This window comes from Sabethes cyaneus, chromosome 1 (genome assembly GCF_943734655.1).
Source record: "Sabethes cyaneus chromosome 1, idSabCyanKW18_F2, whole genome shotgun sequence".
Classification (NCBI taxonomy): Eukaryota; Metazoa; Arthropoda; class Insecta; order Diptera; family Culicidae; genus Sabethes; species Sabethes cyaneus.
In genome coordinates this window covers 47,870,538-47,894,733 of record NC_071353.1, presented here as the reverse complement: position 1 = coordinate 47,894,733, position 24,196 = coordinate 47,870,538, and the positions used below count along the sequence as shown (strand labels likewise).

The window sequence follows — 24,196 nt, the reverse complement described above, 5'->3', positions numbered from 1 at the left end:
ATTTTCAATTTTTCAATAGTTCAACATCAAGAATCCATACTTTTCTTTATTTGGGTCAATTCTTAGAAGATTTTCCGATCGGTTGGTGTAAGAATATTGAAAATCGATCGGAAAACCGCTGAGCTATTAGCGCTTAAAACCTTTCATTTTTCGTGACGCTCGCATTTTTCGATTTTTTGGAATGACGCCCTATCTCAAAACTTGCCTTAAGACGTAGTCCTACGTCAAAATAATTGTACGAGTTGAGTTAATGCTTCTAGCAGGAAACAGAAAAGGAAATTCCAACAAAGGAATTTGCGAAAATCGGCTAACAAAATTTTCTTTCGTTTTTGTCTTTTTTTCGTAGATTTTTGCATTGAAAATAATGACGTATATATTAAAAGTAAGAATAGATTTGGTTTTTACGTTTAATCTTTAAGTAAAAATGCCTAAAATCTATTTTTTTTGCTCGATTAAAAAAAATCTTTTTGTTTTGTTTTCGCCCCCCCCCCCCCTTTTAGTGGCCCAACACCGGAAGGACCAAAACTGTATAAAATATTTGTAATGGCCTTATCACAAATTACCTAATTCTTTATTTTTTGCCCCCAAACTCATATAAAACTCTTCATTTGCTTTGAAATGCGCCAACATTTTGAACGATCCACTCCAGCGAGTTTTTGCATATAATGGTGGCAGCGGTTGGTTCTCTTTTTCGAAGTATACTTTGTATAAAACCTTTCTGCAGTTTTTTGCCACAGTGGTTATTTTACGGATGTTATCATCATACCGTTTTGTAACATCTGTGACAGCGAGCTGCAGTGTGTGTACAGCACAACGAATCAAATTCACAGAGTCCTTCAGTTCGTTTTCTATGTTTTGTAGCACGCTATCGTCAATGTCGTTCACATCAATCGGTTCTTCGAACTCCTCTTCATATCTTAGGAACACAAACTCTTTTTGCAGTTCCTTCACTGCAGCACACATATTTGCTCCGTTGTCGCAGGTAATAGAATACACATTATTAAGGTTCATTTTGTACATTGCCAATATTTCGACAATTTTGCTCTTTAAAAATTTTCCGGTTTGTTTATCTTTCAGTTCTAGCATACCTGTAAACAATGACGAATAATGTCAAAAGGCTCGCAATCTTCGTTATTCAAACGAATTAGGCAAATTTAATCGCTTATAAGAAAGAAGAAAATGTTTTGGTTCGTCAGAACTTAATAACCCGATTTTAATCAACCGGGTACAAATGCCAGTAATTCCATGAAAAGAAATACTCCGCTACTGTTCAAACTTTATTTTGGTAAGAGTAGTCAACAGTGCGACAGCAGGAACAGCTAACTCCAATTCTTGCGAGACGTAATTTATGATTAACCATTGATTAATAGCTATAAAATACGATTATGATCTGTTTGTACTACCATGGATAAAACACTAGAGCTACTCATAAGAGATAGTTACGCTATAACAACCACAACACTTTCAATTACAGTTGCAGATTTTCTTAATTATATCAACTTTGCCTTTTCAGATTCAATTAACATCGTTTAGGTGTAACCAAAATGTGACCAAACTGTTTGTTCCTTCATAAGTTGAGCTAATGGACTTCTTTTTTGGGTCCCCTTTATTTAGTTCTATTCGGTTTTATTTTAAAGCCTTGCTGATATAAATATTATGCAATTGAACTGAAAATGCTCGGTAGTACATCTAAAACACATCGGTACATTTGTATTAAAATAGGTAGTTTTGCTCTGAAACACTTTATTGTGCCGCCTTCATTTACAGTGCCGCCTTCATTTCGACATATACATTTAATGCCGTTTGTCAAATTAAACAACTTCTTTTCGGGTGTAACTTGTTAATACACTCATTAGGGGTATTTACGTTGCGCTGGTTATGTTGCGTAAACGGTGTATTCTGTGTACATATATACTGCTGCTAGTCCCAGCTGTACTGTCCCAGTTTCTATGGAGATGGAACTGTTATGCGAGTAACGTTAGTATATATCACGCATACGCAACGCAGCAAGTGCTACATGAATAACCCTATTATGTTTACCTACTGAAAACATGTACTTTCACGAAAGCATGTGGCCAAAATATCTTTTATAGAAAGGTAATTGGCAAATAGCAAATTGAAAATAACGCTCAAACTTAAGGGGAAACCGAAAGTGGCTCAAAGATGGCTGGATAAATGGCTACCATTCGAAGCATGTATTGTTTTGCGCCTTAAAAATGTATCTGTATTGGCAGAGCACGCTTTCGCCACGTAATCAGTGCTTCCAGCGCTGTTATAATGTCCTAAAACTTGTAATTCAATTTATCGATCTGCTGTGTGTCAATAAACGCTCAGCAAAACATAATTGCTAATGGAAAATAAATTTAACTGAACATATCGATCATTGCGTGTTCATAAAAGCGACCAATGTATAATTTGGAATTAGTTAATAGATATTTGGTTACGCACATATTTCGTTGAACTAGCGATTTCGGAAAAAGCAGCAACAGAGTATCAAACTTTCGTCACATCAATGAGCTTTTAAAGAGCTTTCAACTTTCGCCGCATCGATGAGCTTAGAGTGAAATAAACAAACAAAACGCAAACGCAGGAATCAATAACGCAATCCGATGCAAGCGGATTAATTAAACATCCTAGTGATCCTACGCATTATTCAGTTGCTGCTGTTAATTTTGATTGAATCGGAATGCCTTGATAAAGAAAACAAACCCTTTTTCGGGATGTTTGTAGTCAGTGCGGTTGGCTGCGGATCAGCTGTTTATGTTTGCAAGCTCCGCTATTTGACATATATTACCAATACTAATGCAATATTCAAATAAACGTTTAGGTTTTTAACGAACACATGAGATGTACAGTACAGTGTTTGTCGCACTAACACAATAACGTTAGCCACTTTCGGTTCCGCCTTAAAGACCAATTTTTATGTTTGGAGTGCCAATTATAAAAAATCTATAATTTTAATGCATGCATTTGACTTGTATCTTTCATTTCTAGAAAGGTTCGGTTGGAGAAAATGGGGTTGAAGAAAGTTATGAGCTCCGTTCCCACTTACCCCGTATTCTCACTTGCCCCGGGATACCAAAAAATATGGTCTCAGTATTCAAGACTCGTTGTCTCACACTCACTCTTCCCACCTATTAGAGAAAAGTCTGTTATATAGACACATTTGTGATTGTACCTAATTTCGTCTATAACCAAATCGACTGAAATATTTTTTTCGGACAACTAGAAGGAATAAAGAAATGAAATCAGAGATCTCCACTCTGCTCACTGCCCTCTTTTACGTGACAACAAAATGAAATTCCATTGACTATAATTTTATTACTTACCTAGAGTTCTGATGACAATTTCGCCATCGTTCACAAACTGCGCATTGATGCCTAAAATGTGGCGCCCATGGCGTGAAGCAGAGTCAATCTTTAGTGAAATCAGTTTCTTGTTCATCTCCTTGGCAATGCTTTGTTTTATTTTATCTGCTGCGATAGATATGTATTTCTTAGTTGCTCCCGACGAGAAACTTGCGCCAAGAGACGCACCGAGCGGATCCAGAATAGCCCGCATTTCTGGCCAATCAATCGATGATATGGGCAGATTTCTTAAAGCTACTAGCTTCACGCACGCGTTAACAATGATTTGTTCGTTTATTGACACCGAAACTTTTTTTATTTTCTTGCCTATTGGCGCCGTTTCATCACCTGCCTTAAAAAAACCCCGTTCTTTAGCTAACGCAAAATGCGCCGCACGAAAATGACGTATAAAGTTACCAGCATCATATTTTTTCTGAAAATATTTACACTGCCCCATATCGCTTATTTTGCACCACACACCGACATCATTTTCTTCTACAAAATCTTTAACCAAATCTCGAAACTTTCTTTTCGTGCCACTAGAGTTTGCCATTTTCTTTCGACTTCGATCCCGTTTTAACTGCCAGAAAACGTATGGCACACAAAAATTCCAGAAAACGTTGACGCACAAAACTTCCAAACTGAATGGTGACTGCCGATCAATTGACTGTTTTACAACCATTCAAACTGCTAAGGGAGTTTGATCGAAACGAAAATGTGAATGGATGAAGCAGAATGAATGGATGAGAGGGATTTTGTCCCGACAGAAAGCAAGAAACGCTGTTACTAGCCATTCATATTGCTGTACAAATGGAATTATGAATGTGTGCGGTAGCTGCAGCGAGGTACGAAAATACGAACTCCCGCACAAAACGGACAGCGTGATTGTTGATCGTATGGAAGTATGACTGCTGCAAAAAAAGGACTGGCAGAAGCCCTGGTTCTGAGAATAAACCTATACTAAAGTCACTTTACTTCGAATGGTTTGATTCTACTAAGATTCGAACCCACGACCACTCGCTTGTCAAAGCAGACTCGGTAACCGTGCGGCTACGGAGCCCCCCTCTCGAGTGCGTTACCTTGCAGACTGTCTTGGAGCCGCTGCAAGTTGTTCAAATTTGAGAAACCACACGCCTGCGTAGAATACTCATAGCTGCTGATGAAGATAGGTCACAGCTCCGGTTCACCCTTGAAGATGAGTAGATTCTTGGAGAGGGCTTATCTAGCCACTATTTGTTCCTTGGACAACGTTTTACGCTTCCTTTTCGACGGTTGCCCATTTTGCGATAGCTGCTGCTTTATCGATAACTAGTTTTTCTGTAGCTTACCAGTCAATCCCAAGTAACAATTCCAAGTTTTATTACGTTCATATAGTGGTTTTCATGACCAATGTCATAAAACCGCCAATAGAACTATGAGCTTCACCAGATGATCGCTTTAAAACTGCTTTCTGACCAAGTGGCCCACCCCTCAGAATGTTTTCATAACCGCTATAAGAATCAGGTTATACGTTCAAGTAGTCGTATCACGCTCTGCTGAAAGCAGCAATAAAACCGCTTAACCTTTCGTTACTCGCGCCAACTTCGTTTTATAGACACGCTAAAACCTACAAGATTTCACTCGAATACTAATTCCACTTGGTGTAAAACTTATGAAACTTTTTGCATCGTTTGAAAGATCTTGGTCTGCGGTCTGCGGATATCTTTGTTGAAAATAGTAATTTCCTTTATTGGTGGAATCCCGAGATATACCGAGATAAAGTTAACGGTACACAGGTGTTGTTCAAAATACAACAGCGCGAGTAACGGACGATTAAGTTTTCGCTGCTTGATAGCCATCGCAATAATTTAAAAAAACTTTGCGCTTTTCGCTCTGCCGAAAGCTAAATAAGTTTGCCAGCTATAACAACTTGAAAATACATCCGTGAGCAGCAAAGTTAAAGTTTTACTGTCAGATTATTCTGATCGATGTGGTTTATAGTATAGCGATCATAATAAAATATCCCGTAGAATATTTAATAAATTTTAAGCAATTTCGTTGGTTTGCAGCATGTGCGCATTTAATTTCATCGTGCCTATTGATATGATAGGTGGATAAAATCAACGCGCTACTGAAATTTTGTAATTTTCGAAATTTGGTAACTTTAACAAAATAAAAATATTCAGTTAGTCAATCTCAAATTCTAACAAAACCATTTACTTCCTGTGACAAGAAAACTGATTGATAATAACTTTCTTTCTGCAAAACACTTTGCTTTGATGAATTTTTGTTTGCGAGCTAAAACAAAATACTAGAATATAGCAATATGGCTTCGCATAAAAAAATGATTTTGGTGTTGAACCTCAGTATTCTTCATAATTGCAGCAAAAAAAACTGTTTGGTCAGGGTGTTACCGTTTAATAGCTCTATAAAACTCTATAAAACAGATTTCTGGCGGTTTGACAAGCAACCACGATAAGATCAATTTTGATTGATGCGCCATTTTGTATTGCTACGCCACATTTATGATAAGTTTATAGGAGATGTGGTGCAACCAACAAGTTTTAACGTAGTAATATAAGCAACCACAATAAATTTGCTTTTTTAGCGGTTTTTATTATGGTTTTCTAGCTAGCTATAAGTGTGTTTGGACTCGTATCCTCTTGGTATTGCGCAATACCATAATAAAACCAGAGATCATGACTAATACCCAATAATAACCCATTTAAAATTCAAGTAAAACCAAGTTCGCCATTCATCAAAATTCTTGCTTCCAAAGCCCCCACTTGCCAAAGTTGGTTCCATTTGCTTGATTAGTTCTCGAGTTATACAGAAATTCGTGTTTCATTTGTATGAGAGCCCACCTCTTACGGGGGGGAGGAGTATCTAACTATCATAAGAACCTCAAAAATCCCTGCATGCAATTTTCACGCGAAACGGTTCAGTAGCTTCCGAGTCTGTAAGGAACATACAGACAGACCGAAATTCATTTCTATTTGTTTAGATGCCATACAATTTTATCTATCCAACGACATATAAATTGTTTAGTTTCGTTTAGTAGTTGAACAGTTTAAGTGCAGTGGTAATTTAAGTAGTTTCAGTAGTTAATCCAAACGTTACACTTCTATTTTCGATTTCACAAAGTGTTACCCAGTATAGTAAACAAAGATGTAGTCCTACGTCAAAAATAGACGGCAGAAGACTGGTTACTGTAACTGACATTTTATTGTTGGTAGCGATTGAGAGTATGACCCAATAGAATGGAATAGGCTTGAACTGCTTCTCAGAATTGGCGGCGGAAATTGTACGATGATGTTCTACGAGCGTTCCATCCGTTGTTTTATAAACACATGAAAAAAATTTGTGACAGGACTTGAACTTTGATCTGAACATGGACTTGAGCTTCAGCTTGCTCTTGAGGTTTCTTCGATAAAGGTTGAGTAATCGCTTTAACATTTAAAATAAATTTTCAAACACTGCACAACCGGCGGGACAGTTTTCCAACAATTCAATAAAAAATACTACACAATCAAATTTCAGTGCGTATGATTGCACAAAGGGTATGATCATTTCCCAATAAACCGTTATTCTGTTGTTTAGATGGACAAGAAAATTCAGCCGCCGATCTAGCCCTCCAGAAGAGACTGAGAGTTCAATAAAAGCTTTTGCTACGCAACAGTAGTATTGCTTTTGTTGAATAATAACTGCGGCGAAGCTTATTCAACAACAAAAGTCTTCTTTGGAAAGTGATGAAGTATCTACTGTGAAGAATGAAATTGAATGAGCTGGAAAATTTCGACATAGACCAAAAATATATTGGGTTGTACAATGGCAGGTACGACTCGCACCCACACTTTTTCGGTTGGTACTCGACTGTATTACTAACTAAACTACTGCCGCCCGTTATATTAGATAGTCTAGTACCTAGTTTTGTTTTATTTCCTATTGTATCATTATTTGTGGAGTTTAATATACTGAAATATTTAAAATTCAAACTACTTTTCATACTGAAAATAATCACTATCACTCACAACGTCGTCAATGATTTAATGATGTTGATAGACGATAGCAAATTTATTTCAAATGGTTGCTTCACCATTCGTGGCGATAGAAAGGCAATCGAGTACAACAGCCTGCAATGAACCTGGCACTTTCCGCCGATTCGCCGCTTCCTATATCGTGCAAACGGGGAATGATGCCGTACGGTGGCCTTGCATTAAATCGCTTTATTCAGCGCCCGCCGTATAAATCGTTCGGCTAATTGCAAGAATCCCGACGCTGGCAAGTAAAACCGCACGCCTCCTGAACCTCGTTGAATAGTATCCAGGTGTATCCTATAGAGAGAAAGTGCTCATCGACCGGTTTCATTAAATGCGATCGAGAATGGAATCGTTCTCACCGGAAGTTTTTAAATCATAAATTCCTCCGGGCTTCTGAATACACAATTTTCTGCAGCTAGCCGTGCGCTCGGAACGGACAGCCGGCGCACAGGCTGTGATGGTGCTGTGCAGATTTTTTTTATCGGAAGCAATTTTTTCTGCTCACGATTGGGTTGTTTAGCTTTATGTGAATCACTGCCATGGATCGGCGAACTGCAGTTTGAATATGCGGTTTTAACCGTTTACCTACTCTGAAAATTTTTGCTCAATTTTTGACAAGTTTTTTGCAAAATCCACTTCACTTATTATGAATAAAGGTTATCAAGCATGAATTTTTCACAGCAGTACAGTAAATAACATTCCTCTAGCCAACAAAATTAAAGTAGCCATTTCAACTGATAACCCCGACCTGCTCTTTTGTCGATATGAACGAATGGCCATCACCGGGTTGCATCGTCGTTATCATGTAGAATCCGTTCACCGTCAGATGTGAACATTTTTTTGCCGAGCGTAACAGTTGCTAACCATATGCCGTTTTTACCTTTTTTCTCATCTCCAACACCAACGACCGGACCCCCTATCCAATCCAACACAGGCCGTCCGGAACCAACCGTAACATGGATGAATGGCGAAGAGGTGATGCAAGCAGGTGGCGGCGTTTCGATGGGTCGGCATGTAACCGTGAACCGGCTGGAGATCCACAAAATAACGCGTGCAGCACTGAACAACACGTATAAGTGTCAGGCGTCCAACACGATCTTGGTGCCACCAGCGGAACGGAGCGTCCGAGTGGAGATGCTACGTAAGTATGCGGAACAGTCAGCACAGTCCGGTACACGATTGACAAGTGTCAGCAGATTGCCGTCAAAAAAATTCAACCTGAATGTTTAAATTGCTGTTATAGGTACTATACTCGCCTGTTAGAAGCAATAAGATTGAAGTGCAATCTTAAATGTTATAGCTGACAATGAATGGCATACAAAAGCAAAAATATAATTTTAAAATTCATCGGTAGTGAGAGGTCTGAATAACGTAAATAAAGCAGTAGGTGGTAAAATATACAGAAATTCGTTTGGATTTTTTTGCAACTCAAGTCTATTTTATATAATCTCAACAATCTTCACATGCATAAGTTACACTTTTGCTCTAATTCAATGCATAAATCGATTAGACTTAATGTTGCATTTTATACGAGAACTTTTCGTTTATCGTTCTCGACACATTGCCAAATTATGAACCAGATGATCAATATTGCTACTCATCATCGATAGTATGTTTGCAATGCATGGCAGTGGTCGAACTTCGGGCCAATCAATCCTCACTACCGCACCGTAACAGTATAAAATCAATAAAACAAATTCCATACAAATCCCTTGACGGCACTTGATTTTCAATTCTTCTCTTCATCATCCTGTCTTTACACTACTCTTCCGCAGTGAAACCAGTATCAACGTCCCTGTCGGCAAAACCTAAACAATTAATATCGGACCAGGAGTACAGCTTATCCTGTGATGTGGAAGGATCAGTACCGGACACCGAGATTAGATGGATGCAAAACAACCGTCCTTTTGCCAAAGGAAAAGTAGGTTATCTACTGATATTTCCTGCTGCTATAGCACGATTTCGCCCTCACATTGCCGCATCGTCCCCGACTCATCCGGTCCAAGCTTTCCTTTCTTCAATGACAACCGACCAATCCATTTAAATCCAACCACTAAGCCTGTTAGCCAATCGTGCTAATGCCTTCTGCCACAATTTGCTGAGATCTTTTCCGATTTCCAGATACGAACGGTAACTAACAGCTCAACATCGACGTCGGTGCTGTCCTTTCGGCCCCAACCGGAGGATGACGGAACTATCCTTAAGTGCGAGGGTTCCAACCCGAGGCTGCAAAACTCCGTCTTGGAGGATTCCATCATCATGAACGTAATGTGTAAGTATTGTTTGAGAGTTTTCCTTACTCGGAGGCTGCTGTTTTGATGGTAGCAGTGATTAGGTTGGTTGTGTAGTTTTCCAACCAACACCAGTTCAGTTCGAGCAAACTTGTTTCTGCAACAATAGTTAGCTTGCAGTGTAAGATGGGCAAAAGTTTGTATTTATGGCTCTTTTACAGTTTGTAGATTACAAATAATGAGAATTAAATGGACGTAACGATGCAGCAAATTTGTCATCAACTCAACACACTAGGTTGTATAGAAAAATTATTAGCGAGAGAAGGGTTCTTGCAGTGTGTTGTGTATTTAATAATGTGCGATTGCGACTTTATTTAAAAATTATTATACTTTATGGCAAACCCGTGCCTAAAATGCATGGGAACAGCAAGGGAACATGTTACCTGAGAAATAGATATTTAAAATCAATAAAAAACAGACAAAACAGGCTGGCAGAATCGAGAAAATTTGAAAAAGAGCATAACTTGAAACATACATACATTTGAATAAAAAGCGCAAATGGAAAAGACAAAAAGAGAGAAGGAAATTAAGAAATTCATGGAGTGATGAATATAGAAAAGGAGAAGGAAAAAAGAAAGAAATTAAAAATACACAAATCAAATAGAAAAATATTAAGGGGTAACTGGAAGGAAATGGAAAAAAATATCACTCAATTCTCTTTTTTTACACGGGGAATATGTGACGCATAACAGAAGACCGTTTAGAAAAAACTGCGTTAATTTGATGCGTTTTGAAACATGATGTAAGAAAACTGCGTTAATTTAAAAATAACCGAAAAAGCTATTTATAATCCAAAAATCAGAGAAAACCGCTTCAATTAAAAAAAAACACCGCGTATATTTAAAAATTGTCATAAAAAACTACATGGTATACAGCCCTAGGGGTTGTACGAAAGCGTGACGCAGGACTATATTAGATCATTAATACAAAGACTACCCAGGTAACCAATAAGCATTTCCATAAGCAATTTAAATGCAAGCCAATAAGCATTTAAGTTGCCTTAAATGCTACTTAAATGCTATTTTGGCAAAATATGCTGCTACTTTACTGCTAGCCCTTTTAAAGTGCTGATAATGCTTATTTGCAGCTAGTTACCGACAAGAAGAATTTAAATAGAATTGTGGATGCCAATTTACAACAGTTATGCAGTCAAAAGGCTGATAAACAGCAACCTGCAATATAAAACGCCAGGGATGCTAATAAACGATTGATTTACTGCTTATATTAATGCTTATTGGTTACCTGGGTAATGTAAACTGCATTTCTGGCATATGTACGTTTATAAGAATCTGTGAGTGCCATTGTTTAAGTAAATGTTTAAAAGAGAAGAGCGAAATATTTAGATTCAATTTTTCATTGAATGCAATGGTGCCTTTGAAAATACGTGGACGGGGTTTCATAAGTACAACGCTTGCAGCCATTGAGACACAGAGATTTCTTTTAAAAATCACTTGTTTGCATCATAAAGGTTGAAATAGTAATGAATGACCAGCCCACAGATTATTGTATTAAATGTGATTATGCGTAGCTTGACATGTTTCAATAATCTTACTTTAACCCGCTTGTGGCCTTTAAAAGGGTCATTGGTTGAAAATAACATTAAAGCCAAAGCAAGTTCATCGCAAATATCACGTGCCATTCGAATGTCCTTCTCTTTTGACATGAATGGCAACAGGCACGTAAGTTAGCGGCGTCGATTCACTGTCTTTTGCTCCGAAAAGGTTTTACTAGTTTACATTCACAGCTCACCGCTTGTTACAGTTTGTATATCATTTCCCAGTTCTTCCAATGTTCGTTCTTCACAAAAACACATTTACTTCCTAATAAGAAGTACCGCTTGTCACATAGCAGAAAATATGGAACATACGCTAAAATTTCTTTTTTATTTGTACGAGAGTCTTTATCCTCCTACTATAGGTCTCAAACCATCATAAAATAAATTCATGCCTCCAAAGACCCGCACATGCCAAATTTGGTTCCATTTGCTTGATTGGTTCTAGAGTTATGAGGAAATTTGTATTCCATTTGTTTAGGAGCCCCCCCCCCCCCTCTTAGAAGGGGATGTGGTCCCAGTATATCATAGAAAAAACTCTCATCTCCAAAAAACCCCCCAAGCCAAATTTTGTTGCTTTCGCTTGATTAGTTCTCGAGTTATGAGGAAATTTGTTTATTATTTGTATAGGATCCCCCCCCCTCCTAAAGATGAAAGAGGTCTCGATACATCATAGAAAAAAATCTGCCTTCTGAAACCCCCACATGCCAAATTTGGTTCCATTTGATTGATTAGTTTTAGAGTTTTGAAGAAATTTGCCCCAAAATTGCTCTCTCACCCCTCCCTAAAATTGCTGCTCATTTTATCTACTCAACGACATATAAATTGATCAGTTTCGTTCAGTAGTTTAGTAGTTATTAGCATTTGAAATCTTTCATTCAAACGTTACACTTCTATTTTCGTTTTTTCAAAGTGCTACCCAGTCCCAGTATAGTAAACAAAAACGTAGGCCTACGTCGATATGCATATAAATATAAATATAAATCGATATGCAATAGTAATAGAGCGTAAAAATTAAACATGATAGAGCAAGGAAATGGAAAAAAGGAAGCGTGGAAGCGAATACATAAATGAGCTTAGTCATCGCTCACTCAAAAAGAAAGAGAGTATAACTAAAACCAGCGGAAAATAGTAAAGTTAAATTAACAAAGGCAAAGGAAGCGAGAATTAAAATTTATAAGCAGGGGGGATCAATGGTGAAAAAATATGAAAAAATGTGCACATGAACAAACGAAGCAAATAATTAAGAGAAGGTATGAAAATGGACTCGAACAACGCGCCATGAGAGGGGAAAACTGCATACTTGCTGCAACTCTGTTATAAAAGAAAATCTATTACATCTATTACAAAAAAATAATAAAATGAAAAAAAAGGAAAAAATAAAGAATAAGGGTAGTAAAACTGACAAGGACACGAAAAATGTAAATAAAACCTGGGACTGGAGATAATAATAGAACTAGGAAGTAAACCAAAACATTTGAACAAACGGCGAAAAATAATAATCATCCCACTAAAATGGAAAGGCTAAATGAAAACCAGGTAGAAGAATGATACGAATTAGCTTCCCGGGAAAGAAGTTGAGTTCGAATCCGGTTCTGACTGGCTACCATTATAGCTTGGTTCGATTCCGCAGTACAGATAAAGAGGAACGTTATACAAACTTGATTAGCGCTGCTTCTATGACCCTCCCTTACCTAATTTTCCGTTCTTTCCCCTTCACGCCTTGTCTCCTTGTCACCTGTGAGATACTAAAAATACTTTTGTTTCATTACTTTCTTTTACCGTTTTCTCCGTCGACCGTAAAAAACTACCGTTATGAAAAATCAATAAAATGCATTGCAAAGGTCAAGGCAAAAACACGAGGTTCGTCTATGGCTTAAAAGTTTTAAAGTGGCTTTATAAACCAGTTGAAACTTTCATTAGACTCACAGCTTTCAAACTAATTTAAAGCTGCTTAAGGTTGCTAAAGACGCTTTGCAGCGCAACAACTGTCAGATCAAAAAATTTTACAATTCGGCTGTCGGCTGGTAGCAAAAATTTATGGCAGCTATCGACATTGTCGACTGCTATAGGTTAACAAGTATTTTCACTGTCTGCCCTGCAGATGCATATGGGGCGGATCATACAATGAATAGTTATGCATCAGAAGATGGCGAATTCCTACGGGATTCCTAGGAATTAGAGTTATTTGAAATTAAAAGTTTCGCATTCGAAGCCATAGTAGAATAAATAATGATGACACGTTCTATTTGTAACATAAGACATTCATCCTTTCATAATTGTTACACACTTTTTTACACTGAATTCGGTAAAGATTTGCCGAAATCTCAACAGCCGACCGTTTGGTAAAATTTTTGTATGTTGCCAAACGTTACTAAAGATCCTTAAATATCGATATGCACCATTGACATTTTTACCGAACGTTCAGTGATTGAAATGTCGGCAAATTTTACCGAATTTTTTAAATGTGTACACATCTATTTTTAAACGTAGAAGTAGTCACGGTTACTATTTCAATTTGGGTTTAGCTCATTTAGCTGATTATAGCTACGCATCTCCTCTTAAATGCGATAAAAGCACTTTCTAAAGGTAGATTGTTAGGGAGTAAATTCCACTCTCTTACGCCTCTAACAAAGAAGGACAAAGAAGTTAATTAGTTATCAGCTGTATAAAGGTTGATAAAACGCTCATTAAGTAACTAAAAGAACATTGCAAAACTATTCGATATTTTAAAACTAAAATTGACAGCAATTGGCATATTAGCTATTCAAAAGCACGTAAAAACCTCTTGTCAGATTCATGGCAGCTTCGGCATCCTTACAACGTGTCCACAGCCCGCCATAGCCGACTGACTTTCTCCAGATGCACGATGGGAGTCTCTCCAAGCAGTGCCTGTAGCTCGTGATCCATACATCTGCTCCACACTCCGCCGAATATCGTCCGCAGTACCTCCCGCTCGAACACGACCAGGGCACGTACGTCCTCCGTAAGCAGCGTCACGGCTTCAGGTCTATAATATAAATAATAAGGATTACTGGTCCAATAAGGATTTTGTACATTGTCAGGTTAGTATGGCGGCCTATGATTCTTGAACGTAGCGTTTTGCGAAGGACGAAGTAGGGTCGATTCCCCTCCTTACCAGTGTTGTTGTCCGCTGTCACCAGCTATTCCAAATACACGAACTAATCTACCACCTTCTAGCTCATCGCCATCAACGGTTACCGTCAGTCGAAGGCGCGCGTTTGTTTCTTTTGAGCCTCTTCCTTTCATGTATTTGGTCTTCGACAAATTTATTTTTAGCCGAATTCTTCTAGACACCGTTTTCAGTCTGGCGTAGATTGCCTCCGCCATCGCAAAATTCCTGGATATTATATCATAGTCATCTGTAAAGTTCAGGAGTTTGGCTACCCTTGGTGAAAATCGTGCTTCTCGTTTCGATGCTCGTCGAATCGCCCCCTCAAGAACGATGTTGACTAGCATGCAGAATAAGCCGTCACCTTGTCTTAACTCTCGTCGCATCTCAAGGGGTTTCAAAGAGTGTTCTAATTATGCACACGAAATGCGCCACTCGATACAATCTAGCTCAGATCAGATGCGTTAGTTTATCCGAAAAACCGTGTTCGTACATTATCTACCGTAGCTTGTCTCGATCAACTGTATCATATGCTGCTTTGAAATCAATAAAAATGTGATGCATAACCACGTTGTACTCCCACTGTTTTTACAAGAGCTGTCTGATGGTAGAAATCTGGTACGTAGTTGGGGGAGCCCCCATGAAGCTCACCCGGTAATTCTCTACGAAACCCTGTGCTATCGGTGACAGCCGGCGTAACAGCATCTGGGAGAGCACGTTGTAGGCGGCGTTTACCAGCGTTATGCCGCGATAGTTGCAGCAGTTTCTGCCACCGTAACGTCTGTTCGACGTCGTGCGACAAATGCTTACTGGGTTCGCGTAGAACAACCCTAACACATAATTTCCCTAATATATAAGTTTTGGTTGGTGATGTAATTGGATACCGCACTCGACGCGAGATTGAGAATTGGGAATTCAAGCACCACCTGGACAGTGAATTATTTTTCAAAGTTTGCATCTAATTTCTTCCAATGTTCGTTCTTCATAAAAAACACATTTACTCCCTCATATGAAGTACAAAATAACTTGATCTGTAGAAGATGATATGAAATTTGTAATTTTTTCTAACAAACAATTTCCTATAACTTTTCCTTTGACGCCATTTTGATCAAATTAGTAGGTTTCGGGGCATGATTTACGCATAAAACATCTCATTTATAAATACTTTAAAAAACTAGGATAAAACCAGTTGACTGCGCCACATCACTCAAAATTCACAATAAGTGGGGCGTAGCAATACAGTGGTGTACCAATATAAAATTGATCTTATTGTCAAACCGTTAAACCTCTCCGCTAAAAACAGCTATAAAACCGATTATGTTTTTCGCTGCTGGACAGTCAACGCCATGATTCAATGAAGCTTTTCGCTTTGTTGTACGAATCTGTGAAGCATCATTCATAAAGCATGATCCGGTAAAAAACTAAACTAGTCAGCCAGCTTTGTTAACTTGAAAATATATAGCCACAAGCAGAAAAATTAAAGTTTTATAGTCAGATCATTCTGATCGATTTAATTTATTGTGACCATAATAAAATATTCGGAAAAATAAATAATAAATTTTCAGCAGTTTCCATAGTTGGGCAGCATATGCGCATTAAATTTTATCGTTCATATTGATATAGAGTTCGTGTGTATGTTTTCAGCCTATTAAGCAGCAGCCTGAACAATATTCATGAATTATGTTGAAACTATATATATTCGAGACAATATGTTCATACCAATTGGTTGGATAACATTTACTGAATAGCTGAGAGCATTTTGGTCTTAATAAAACGCTGTTAAATTTGAGTTATAGTCGCGAAAAATGATGAGGTTGCTATCAATATTTTAGGCCCATTTTTTATTGTGGTGTCTGTGTGGTTTTAATTTCCGGCACCCCGAACGCGCCTGTATGGTACAAATCATAGTAGTTACAAAGCAATCCCCCGAATAACTCAATGCATGGTACTGCACGTGCGCCCACCGTAATTTCTTAGTTGCGCAATCAACAATAAAGTCGATTTTTGGCATATTATTGGGGCTTATTAAAAGCTTATCACCTACCAAAAACTAGCAATATCTATTTGTAGCAGGTTGAAAAATTGCGATGAACAAACAGCACCACCCAAGGGCCTATTCGGTGGATTGCTGCATTTCAGCAGCCGACCAAAAGGGAGAGAGATGGTTTATGAGTCGGTGTTTTTCAAGCATTGCCTACATACCGGCAATATAATGGATCATTGTAGATAGTTGATTTTGTAGTGACAACATGCTTCTGGTGCTAGTGTACATTGAATCGTCCATTTGCACTAGCGCCGGAAGCGAGTGGTTGTTACTCAAAAATTAGGCAGCATATGCTAAAAGCGTTCTTGGCGCCTTTGGAATTAACAATAAGCTGAATTTTCAGCTCATGAATGAAAATTTATTTATATTTTCATATCAAAGGGAGATCTTTGTATTCCTCCTCGATAAAAAGAAGTACAATTGTTCTGTAAAAGTGTATTAACAGCTGTTTAATTTCTAGAGTAAGTAAATGTAAGCATAATTGTGTGTTTTTCAAACCATCATCGAGAGCGAATACACGTAAGCGATTGCTTCTATTTTTTCTGCCCAATTACGTACTAATGGAGAAACAGTGGTTTTGATGTTTATTGAATAAAAAATAGCAAATTACTTGCATTTACAGCCATTAAAGCTACATTTAACCCAATGTGTGGTAAATTCGTTTCAGTATTGTTTTTTGGCGGCCAAGTTTTTATTTGGGAAAGCGCAACAAAAGAAAAGGAATGTAGACTGAATTTAGGGTAAGGTTAAGCAGTGTTACCTATTTTAATCAGTTGAACATAAATGATCTGAAAATGCACTTTTTTATTCATATTTTCAAAATCTTTTGATAGGATCATCTTCACAAATCACTTAACCATACATTTGATTCACACAAACACAATTTACTGGGTTTCCGACAAGAAATATGATGAATTAAAAATTGTTGTCCAAAAACGTACATTTTTCAGCTGCTCTTCAGCAATCGCCACCTCGCTACTAACGAATTCATCAAATTTTCAGCACTGATTACAACCACTCTGAAAGTCAAGCACTCAATCACAGAACAGAAGTGGAAGTTCGAACAATCGTTCGAGCAAAACCTGGCATCTACGCTCTGGTCTAAAACTCTACCAATAAGTAAGAACTTTGACTACTTTTTGTTTTGAGTGCACTTGTCATTCAAAATCTCGTCTAAACGAAATTCTTCAACTCGTCTAAATATTTCAGCTTTACTTCGCACATAGGAGTATTTGATGCAAAATGTTGGCCATAAGTCCAAAATGAAAAATGCATGATTTTATCAAAATATCGTATCTATTATCACAACAGGGCCTACTAGTCACGTTATTGTTCTATGCAGGATTGATTCATATTTTTTTTCACAGAGTATGCTGTTATTTTGGATAGTAGTTTTCAAGAAGCATCCTATCGCTCGTGGGTATATAAACCTGAAAATCTGAATGAAATATTATTTGCTTAACATAAGTGAGCATTTTCTCCGTAAAGAAGAATATTTTTCAATAATTTTATCCAGCTTTTTACGAGCCGTATTGGTGAACCGTATAATCTGTGTTAGTGTGTTCGTAATATTTGGACAGTATTTTTAACATTTCGTAATTACATCGTACGTTTTCTTTGCGCACGCTCACGTTAAAACTAACGGAACGTGCGGAAAGACAACGTGCCATGTATTTAGGAAATGTCAAAAATGCTATCCAAATATTACGAACGCCGTCCGTCATTATGGCATGTAAAAAACTGGATATGCATCAATATATCCATCAGCTTCTTCGAGCCATAATGGCGACTGCCATTCGACTCAGTTCGACAAGAACAATTATGTTTTCGTATATATGTATGCACGCATGTACATATGCATATACATGCATAGGCGTCACATACACAAACCAATTTTATGTCACATACACAAACCAGCTAGCACCGCCTAATTAGCTTCGAGGTACGATGCTAGTCTAACAAGCCAGTCGTCGTATGTTCGAATCTCGGCTACACTGAGAAAACTTTTCGTATAGTTTCTATGTGTCCCATATATAGATTTTTGCAATGTGCCCAGTAAATGATCTTTATGTGCCAAACAGTTTAGTGACTAAATGAACGTTCATTTAGTCAATAAAGAGGTACTAGCATTGTAGCACCGTAAATACAAAAGATACAGCAAAACTTTATTCAGCAAAATTGTAGATAATAACTTGTTCTATAAATGATTCATATATCACATTGTCAAATTTTGCTCCACTGAGACAGTACTGTCAACTGAATCAAAATTGAGTCAAAGTGATCGAACCATCCTTGGTCAAAAGGTTTGGTCCTCTCAACTGTGTATAGTATAACCTCTTAACCTTCCTAATGCATTAGAAAAAAGATTTGAGATTGCTCTCATTATCATTTTAATTCGAATTTCGTTTCGTATTTTGAAATAATTCATTGCCGCAAGCATCAATTGATGTACCGCAAACTTCGAATCACATCAGCTTGATGAAATAAGACTAATAGAAGTAATGCAGATATTTTGGACCAACATGGCCACTTCACCGGGAAAACATCTGGTACCTGATTCGCGACACATTGTTTAAATTTTAGGATAATTCATCTTACGGCACATCAAATCACATCATCTTGATAAAATGAGACTATTGAAAGTATAATAAAGACATTTTGAAAGCAAATGACCACATCACTATCGGATCTGGAACATCCGGTACCTGGTTCAGGGGAATTCTTTGGATTTTGGGATAATGCATCATGAGGCACATCAAATCATATCGCTTTGATCAAAAGACATTGATGGAAGTACAATGGAGACATTTTGGAAACAAATAGCCACTTCAGTAACCGGGTTTGGGTTCATTTGATGATTTTAGGGTATATAAGCTATTTAACTTATAATGAACCGGTTAACGGGGTAGTTCTGGTTATATTGGAGCGGTTTGAAACAAAATCGCATGGCACTGAAAACTTAGAAGTTTTAGTTTTAGAAGCAACCATTACCATTGGAATAAAAACCATCTTATGTGTTGAAGGCATACCGTGTATCATAGCTTCTAAGGTATTACACATTTTTGTCCTGAATAACCCCATATGTGCTGAATCATAATCCACCCAGTTAGCTTCGGGGTAAGATGCAAACCTAACAAGCAAGTCGTCGTATATTCGAATCTCGGCTGGTAGGTGCTGCTATAGAGTCAGTAGGATCGTTGCACTAGCCCCGTAATTATCCTGTACTCTAATAACCAGCTGCGAAGTCTGTCTATCTGCCCAAGTACCGGGTAGTTCCATTAGTGTTATTTTGCTAAGCCGATGTGATTTGATGTGCCGCAAAATGAATTATCTCAAAATATAAAAATGTCCCCGGAGACAGGTGGTTGATGTTCCGGAGCCGACGCTGAAGCGGCCATTATTCAACAAAATACTCCGAAATTTACCTTGGGTGTCAGTTTTGGGTCATACAATTCAAGCGAGGCAAAGAAAACGAAGTTCGGATTGAAAATGGATGAAAAAGAGCAAGCTCAAAATTTGGGTCCTTTTTGATGATGGTTTCGTTTAGATGGACCGATAATACAAATTAATTGGGGAATCAAACGACATGCATTGTACAACGGGAGCAAATCATTTGAATTTATAAGAAGCAATAAATTGAAATAACTTACAGAAGACAACTATACAAAAACTTTTTAAATTAGGAATATCGTAAAAAAAAGAATTCATAACTACATATTTCATCACTTTACCCACTGTCCAGGCAGATTAGACGAGACACAGGGGGATTAAAATACACAACTTTTGTTTTTGTTTTGGTTTGACTGAGCGAACTGACAGATTCAGTTGGTTCGACTAGTTGAATTTCATAACGGATACAACAGCTAATAATAGTAAAATTGTAATAAAAATACAGTGTTTAATTGCTTCCTGTTTAATACTTCCAACCAGCAAGTGGGAGCAAAACCAAAACTGATAAATGCTATACGGACAATATGTAGAATTTGACAGCCTCACCAGTCCCTTAGTGACGAGACTGGAGCATTTAGACGAGTTGGCAAGGATGCCAGAAAGAAAAGTGTTATGAATTTTCAAAATGTATCATCGAGACGAGAATCGAAATCAACATGCGGCTTGTGATCTTAAACACGTTTTATATTGCAAATTGCATCAAAAACGCGAAATGCAAGAAACTTGCAGACATATTACAAGTAAAATCCCCGCAACGAGCTGTCAATTACATATGTCAATTTATTGGGATTGACACTCGCAATAGTTGACATAAATATTTGACAACTCGCCGCTGGAATTTTACTTGCAAACTGTTTACAAGATTTTTGCATTTCGCGTTTTTAATGCAATTTGCAATATAAGAATTGTTGATGTGCGACTGTATTGGTGGTTTGTATGCATCGGGAAACACTTTGCAACGAAAAAAACTCCAGATGCAAACAAATCGGGTATACGTATACGCGGCGATGTGTGCGTAAAGCCCCAAACACAATGCATACGGATTTTACTACGTTGCGGAAATTTGACAGAAAACCCATGGAAAAACTGTCAAATTGCCGCAACGTAGTAAAATCCGTATGCATTGTGTTTGGGGCTTAATATTCTTGTCAGCAATCTCTATGCTAAACTTCCAACGATATGCGTAACCGGTGTATCGTATAAAACAGGAGTAAAATCAAAAGTCACGTAGGTATAGATTTTGATTTTAATTATTGATCACCTGCGATTAGCGGCAACTACATTAGCATGTTTGAGAGATGAAAAAACACCTATGCTAGTTTTGATCACACGGTGGCAACTTTGACGTTTTCGAACAAAATAGGTGAAGCCAACTCAACTGGATCACTGGATCACTTTTATGCTAGTGTGCGTGTAAAAGAATAATTAATACAATATTTCCGCAGCAGCAAACTTAGCTTTTGTAGCGGCATCATCTGTTTCTCGCCGGAAAAGTGAAGTTTTATGTTAGACGAATGTAAATTATTGTTGCCAATGCACTGTTTTTGAGATTCCTAGAAAATTCTTCACTTCTATATAACTAAACTGATAAATGCATGATTGAGTTTTTGTTGGTTTGGTCGCGTGAGCATAAAGATTATTAACACCTTTTTGCCATTTCTGTACAGGAATTCCATAGAATCGTTCTGGCAACTTTGCTTTGGCTCAGCTAGTCTAAAGTTAGAAAACAGTATAGTAAATTTTCCGTGTAAAAAGCCACTTTCCACCGCCAGGTTCGCTAGTATCTGTAAAAGGTTAGAGTTACGAGTTTTGATTTTAACTTCCACTTCTGTTCTGTGACTCAATTGTCACATACCATATTATTCAGTCTCTTTTTTTTCTATTATCTAAGGCTTTGTCACTAGCCAAAAGTTTTATTATTTTCTAACAAAACTGAAAACAAATTCTGAATTGACGGAACCTGTTCACCACTAGCAGCAGCTGCAGCACAACTGATGAACTATCGTGTTGCCAAGACAGTGTTTCGGTTCTGGAAATAAGAATTTTAGGTTTGAAATTAACTGAAACCTCCAATGGTGAAAACGTGGTTCAATACTTTCAAGAGAAATGTATGTTCATAATTATTTTTTCTTTATTAAAAACAACACAAAAGACAGCTTTTTCAATAATTTTCGAAGATTTTCTCAGTGATTTAATAAAGCAACGATGTGTTTCAATGTTATTTACTTTGACAACACTGTTCTGAGTCGGATCGTTTGTACTGCTATATGTTTACCTCTTTTGTTCTTCCACCATCCTTATGAACAGCGAGTGAGACGTCAAACTCGCAGTTTCCCATAAGAACACCAGAGAATAAAAGAGACGACGAATACCGTTTGCCGAACGGTGCGGTGAGTGTATGCCCCGATAAACAATTTAGACAGATGGCATTTTACGCATCTATGCGTTATGCTGATTACGTATCAGATGCCGATTAGTAGGTCGCGGATAGGAACGCGAACTTACTGAATAGGGGGAAAAGTTCGAGGGATTTTTTAACGGGACGTAAAAAAATTCAGATTTCAGGATTGCTTAAAATAGCACCTTGCGGGTGAAAATGGGTTCGGTGTGTTCAAAATTAGTTCCGCCGCTCCAACTTTTAAAGCGAAAAATCAAAAGTTTAGCTCAACAATAGTGTTTTCCAATGGTAACAGCTTGAAGAACTAAAGATAGCAAGAAGATTGGTATGCTGATATCCCCCACTTAGTCAACCCATCGCTTGTAATAAGGTAAAACAATCAGTGACCCGCTTAGACCTTGCTTAAAACTAGTTCTTTACCCTAGTACTCTAATAGATGGCTGAAATCTCAATCTCAATTTGTAGCAAAATCATTTTAGTTGCTTCCTGTGACATGAAAGCCGACGAATAATAATTTTCTTTCCCTATTTCACACTTTTCTTTAGTGAATTTTTATTTGCGAGATAAAAATTCTAGTAAATGGTATATGTCCCAAGACAAAAAAAAATGTTTTCGGTGTTTAGAGTTTAGAATTCTTCATAACAGCAGCAATAAATCTGTGGTCAGAGTGTTACTATTTTATTGGCCCTACGAAAATAATAGGTTTATTGCGGTTTGACAAGCAACCATAATAAAATCTATTTTGTATTGGGATGCCATTGTATCGCTTCGCCTTTCTCGAAGAAACACTTATAAAAGATGTGGCGTACCCAACTAGTTTTATCGCGGTTATATAACTAACGACAATAAATTTACTTTATTTATGGTTTTATTATGGTTTCATAGCTAGCTGTAAGTATAATTCGACTCGTACCATTTTGGTATTGCATAATACAATGATAAAACCAGAGGTACTAATTAATACTACATTAAAATCTTTATAAAATTCAAATAAAAACCACTGGCTTAAGAATTGTTACTTGGGATAATTGTGTTGAAATAATTAAAATAAAACGAAGAATCATAACTGTCAATCTATACCTATAAAAAAGGATTTCTGTCTGTCTGTCCCTATGTTCCGTTTAGAATCGAAAACTACTGAACCGATCGGCGTGAAAATATGCATGTAGGGGTTTTTGGGGCTACGGAAGGTTCTCTCGATGGCAAAAGTCCCCTCCCCCCACTAAAAGGGGGCTCCCATACAAATCTATGCCTAAAAAAATGGATTTCTGTCTGCTTTATGTTCCTTATAGAATCGAAAACTATCGTTTTTGGGGCCAAGAAAGGTTCTTATGATGGTTAGAGACCAAATTTCTGCATAACTCGAGAATTAATCAAGCAAATGGAACAAAATTTTACATGTGGGTGTTTTTGGACACAAAAATTTTTTCTACGGTGAATTGAGACCCCTCCCCACTTTAGGAGAGGGGAGGCTCCTATACAAATGAAATACAAATTTCCTCATAACTCGAAAACTAATTAATCAAGTGGAACCATATGTGGCTCGTGGGTGTTTTTGGAGGCATGAATTTTTTCTATGATGAATTGAGACCGCTTACCTTTTTAGAAGGGGGGAGGGCTCCCATATAAATGAAATACAAATTTCCTCATAACTCGAGAACTAATCAAGCAAATGGAACCAAATTTGACATGTGGGTGTTTTTGGAGACAAGAATGTTTTCTATGGTGAATTGAAACCTCTCCCCGCTTCAGGAGGGGGGCTCCTATACAAATGAAATACAAATTTCCTCATAACTCGAGAACTAATTAATCAAATGGAACCATACTTGGTATCTGGGTGTTTTTGGAGGCATGAAGTTTTTCTATGATGAATTAGGACCTCTCTCCCTTTTTAGGAGGGGGGCTTTCGTACAAATGAAATACAAATTTCCTCATAACTCGAAAAGTAATCAAGCAAGTGGA

General features: G+C 37.6%; 1 protein-coding gene across 1 annotated transcript in view; it reads left to right on the top strand.

The window, feature by feature from the left end:
* LOC128745651 (serine-rich adhesin for platelets) overlaps positions 1–24,196 on the top strand; it is a 242,653-nt gene that overhangs the window by 94,233 nt on the left and 124,224 nt on the right. Inside the window, exons 6-8 of the mRNA XM_053842728.1 lie at positions 8,301–8,507; positions 9,142–9,287; positions 9,488–9,638. Of these exons, the coding sequence (XP_053698703.1) occupies positions 8,301–8,507; positions 9,142–9,287; positions 9,488–9,638 (504 nt within the window). The remainder of the gene's footprint in view (positions 1–8,300; positions 8,508–9,141; positions 9,288–9,487; positions 9,639–24,196) is intronic.